This window comes from Cotesia typhae, unplaced genomic scaffold, assembly GCF_013202065.1.
Source record: "Cotesia typhae breed Kobodo isofemale line unplaced genomic scaffold, CoteBio_Ctyphae contig_43, whole genome shotgun sequence".
NCBI classification, from domain to species: Eukaryota; Metazoa; Arthropoda; class Insecta; order Hymenoptera; family Braconidae; genus Cotesia; species Cotesia typhae.
Genome location: NW_027423752.1, coordinates 2499873 through 2503992, shown reverse-complemented (window position 1 = coordinate 2503992; position 4120 = coordinate 2499873). Strand labels below are relative to the sequence as shown.

The window sequence follows — 4120 nt, the reverse complement described above, 5'->3', positions numbered from 1 at the left end:
CCTCCATCTTAGTATTAACATGCAGTAAACTTTTGGTCCGCGGTCCGTTTTCTCGTCTCACTGAATAATAACAATAATTAGTATGAGTACATCAAAAGCGTACAATATATGAAAGCAGTACCTGCATATGTGAGTGAATGAATTTCATAGACGTACAAGTTAATTGTCTGTTAATAGTACTAATTGACCAATGACGTTGCACAGCCACACTCACACAGACCTACTAATGACGTCTAAGATAAAAAACAAAGGCATCCATATAATATCTAATGATATTCGAAATTAAAAGAGTTTACACACAAGTCCAAATAAAAAAGCAGGTTTTATCGTTTCACTTGGGTGGTTTGCTGTCGTCATCATCAAACTTCCTCTGTACTTTGTTACTCGAGATTTCAGTGTTGATGTACAGAGGGGCATACCCCCATAAAGATTTGTTATTGTTGTTATTATTGGTACAGAATAATATCTAAGCCGGTGTGTACTTGTGCGAGTGCAGTTTCTTTAATGTGATCAAAAGTGGGAGGCAAGTGGGGAAATATCCCCGAGTACGGCTGAGTCTATCTACACCTGACCAGATATATAGAGCTAGGGCAGGGCTTCCGTTACGTACAGTCATCATAGAGTGCTCTCCAAGAAAAGCATCATCTAACATCGGCATCTAAGATTTAACATCTCGCCACCATCTATTGTATCTGTCTATTTAGTCCGGCTTTTATTATTTTTAACAAAACGTACGTCGAATTTTATCAGTGGTTTGTTGTTTATTTTTTTTAATATTCTTATCAGTGACTTTTTTATATTTGAAAAGGGAAGTAAATATTTTATTACTGTTTGGTAGGGTTATTTTGTTGAGAGACTGAATTTTTTGGTTTGAAAATTCAATTGATCGATTCTATTTTTATAATTCATCGATTTTTTATTAAATTTGCGGAAATTATTGTTTTTTTTTTTTAAGTTGAGATTAATTTTTAATTAACACACTTTGTTCTTGATAAATTTTATTTGAAAATAAAGGAATTATGAGACGAAGAAAAATTCATTGTTCGGTTTTATAATTCATTGATTTTTCATTGAGAGTATGTAAAAAATTTTTGACTCTTTTTTTAATTATTTAAGTTCAAATTATGGTTGAATTAAATGAATTTTTTCTGAATAAATTTTCATTAAAAATCGATGAGTTATGAAACTAAGAATAAATTGTTGTTTGATTTTATAATTGATCGGATTTTTTTAAGGTTTTTTCTTGACAAATTTTAAATATAAATCGGTAAATTTAATTTACATTTTGGGTTTTTTTCATTTTTTTGAAAGGTGGAGATTAATTTGTAATTAAAAAGTATTTTTTGAAAAATTGGTGGAATTAAAATTATTTAAAAAAATTTCACTTTTTCAATTTTCCAAGAGATAGGGTTTGATTTATAATTAAAATAGCTTTGCTTTGATAAATTTTAGTAAAAAATCGATAAAATTTAATCACGGTTTATTTTGATAAGTGATCAGGTTTTATTCAGAATAATTAAAAAAATTTCGGTACTTAATCAGTATAAGAAAAAATAAAAATTAACATGTTTAATCCGAACAAATTTTTTTTTACCGTATAATCAATTTAAAACTTCTGCAATTCAAGCGCAAAAATTTTTATTAGTAAAGAACTTGGGGCTTAATTATAGAATAATTTTAATTGAAGCTAGAGTTAATTATAGTAATTAAAAAAAAATTCCTTGATACTTTAATTAAAGCTTGATATTTCAGTAGCATTTTCGGTCTAATAATTTTTGACTTTCAATTAAATACGAGAAAAAAATTATAATCGGATTACAGTTTCTTTTTTTAATTATATTCTTTAAAAATTTTCCTTTTGTTTCGTTCGAAAATCAGTCATTAGACTGTTCTAAAAATTATAGTTTAATAACTGTTCAATTTTCAATCAAAATTAAAACATTCTTTTTTTTTTTTTAATTATAAAAAAATTTATTGGTAAACTTAACTCAAAAATCGATGAAATGTAAGCCTGAAATTTTTTCAGATCAATAATTTATCGACTTTTAATGAGAAAATTTTCCAAGATCATAGTTTGAAAAAATGTTAAGATTCGACCCCAAAATTGTAAAAAAAAAATTGGGGTATAAAAAATATTATATAATTCAGGAATAATATTCATTGTATTTATGTTAATACTCACTTGATTCAAATAGATAATAATAATAATAACAACAATCATTATTGTTATTATTATTCCATTACTGACCCAGTCTTAAAAGACATAAATGCGTGGTCAGTTGATTTAAATGATGTCGATCGGTGTGTCGGTGTAGTGTGTTGAGATCATTGGCAACGGGTATAAATATAACGGCAATGTTGATGCTTACCTACTGATAGACTTCTTCATTCGCATCGTATCGTATCGTATTCAATTCCTCATAAAATATATAATATATTACGTGAAAGTTTTTTATTCGTTCAGTGTAACATTATCAATGATACCAATTGCCAATATTTATATTTTTTTTTACATGTGCAAAATTTTAAAAATGTTTTTAATTAATTTATTGATTTTTGAATAATATTTTATATAAATGTGCAAAATTTGGAAAAATGTTTTTAATTTATTTATTAATTTTTAGAAATTCTTTTTTAAATGTGAAAAATTTGTAAAAAAATTTATTTTCAATCAATTAAATAATTTTCCAACTTTTGGATTACAGAAAATGAGACATACGGGTCACCATTTCTGTTATATCACCTTGGCGATCTTGGTTGTATCAGCCGCTGGAAGATCAACGGACTCGATTGCGAAGACAAACTCGATTGACGAGCAGACGGGGCGCTCCTCGGCGGCAAACGGTCTACTGGGCGAGCTGAGGTATGTTTATCAGGTGTACAAAGAATGCTCGGGAGAGGAGATGAGCTCTTGTCTGAAACTCAAGCTGGTGACCGCGATGGACCGCGTGTCGCGTAGCGCTCAGCTTAATATCGCCGAAGGAGTTACGGTTGTGCGAGACGAAAATTCTAGAGAGAAAATTGAGGAAGCTCCCAAGACACCTCAGGAAATTGAAGCCTCTTTACCCAGGGCGCTAGAGGACAAGGAAGATGCGCTTAACACTATGATTTTTGACAAGTTTGTTCGGTTTTTCCAGAGTCATACTCTTAAATTGAAGCTTCCTAATGTTGAAGAATTGTCGAGGAGTCTTACTGAAGAAGGTAAGTTCTAAAATTTTTGGAATTTTTCAAAAATTTGATTTTTTACTTAATTAAAAAATTTGAAAAAAATTTTGAATTTTTTGAAATTTTTATAATTCTAAAGAAAATGTATTTTATTGATTATTTTGTAATTCTTTTGAGATAAAAATTTGAAAAAAATTCAGTTTTAGAAAATCCAAAATTTTTTATATTCGAAAAATTTGAAAAATTGAGATTAATTATTTACATTTGCTTTAAAAAAAAATATGAAACTTTAAAATTATTTTTGGAACTTTAAATTTAACTATAATTTAAATTTTTCTTGCGGAATTTTTTTTTTGTCAAAATTTTGTAATTTTTTACTAAAAATTACCCAAATTTTTTCCAAAATTTCGAAATTAGTCTTGTACCAAAAATTAAAACCACAGAATTTCCAATTTTTTTTTTAATTATTCTAAATTTTTGAATCTTTCAAAAATTAAATCAAACTTCGACAAAATTAAAATTTACAATGAAAAATAACATAAAAAAATATTTGATTAAAGGTCGAGGCAAAAAGAAGAAAAACATGGGGGGACTTTTGGCAATCCCCTTGTTAATCGGAGGAACCCTGGTCCCTCTGGCACTGGGAGCGCTTGCATTATTAGCGGGCAAGGCCTTGATCGTCAGTAAACTTGCCCTGGTGCTCGCATCAATAATCGGGCTGAAGAAACTGGTTTCCGGGCACGAGCACGGGCACGAGGTAGTCCAAGTCGGTCACGGAGGGAGCGGATGGGCGCGATCTTCTGCTCAGGAACTCGCGTACTCCGCTTACAAACCCGATCCCTCTTCAACATCATCCTCCTCATAATAATTATCACTAAAACTTTCATAACTCATTAAATTACCATTTACATTTACAAATTATAAATTATAATTTATCAACTCACCTCATTAGGAA

General features: G+C 29.3%; 1 protein-coding gene across 1 annotated transcript; it reads left to right on the top strand.

The window, feature by feature from the left end:
* The first annotated feature begins 622 nt into the window (after window positions 1–622).
* Window positions 623–4120, top strand: LOC141528253 (uncharacterized). Its single transcript, XM_074244206.1, has 3 exons — window positions 623–731; window positions 2706–3201; window positions 3726–4120. Exons 2-3 carry the CDS (start codon window positions 2709–2711, stop codon window positions 4028–4030), a joined length of 798 nt encoding a protein of 265 aa, XP_074100307.1. The 5' UTR covers window positions 623–731; window positions 2706–2708; the 3' UTR covers window positions 4031–4120.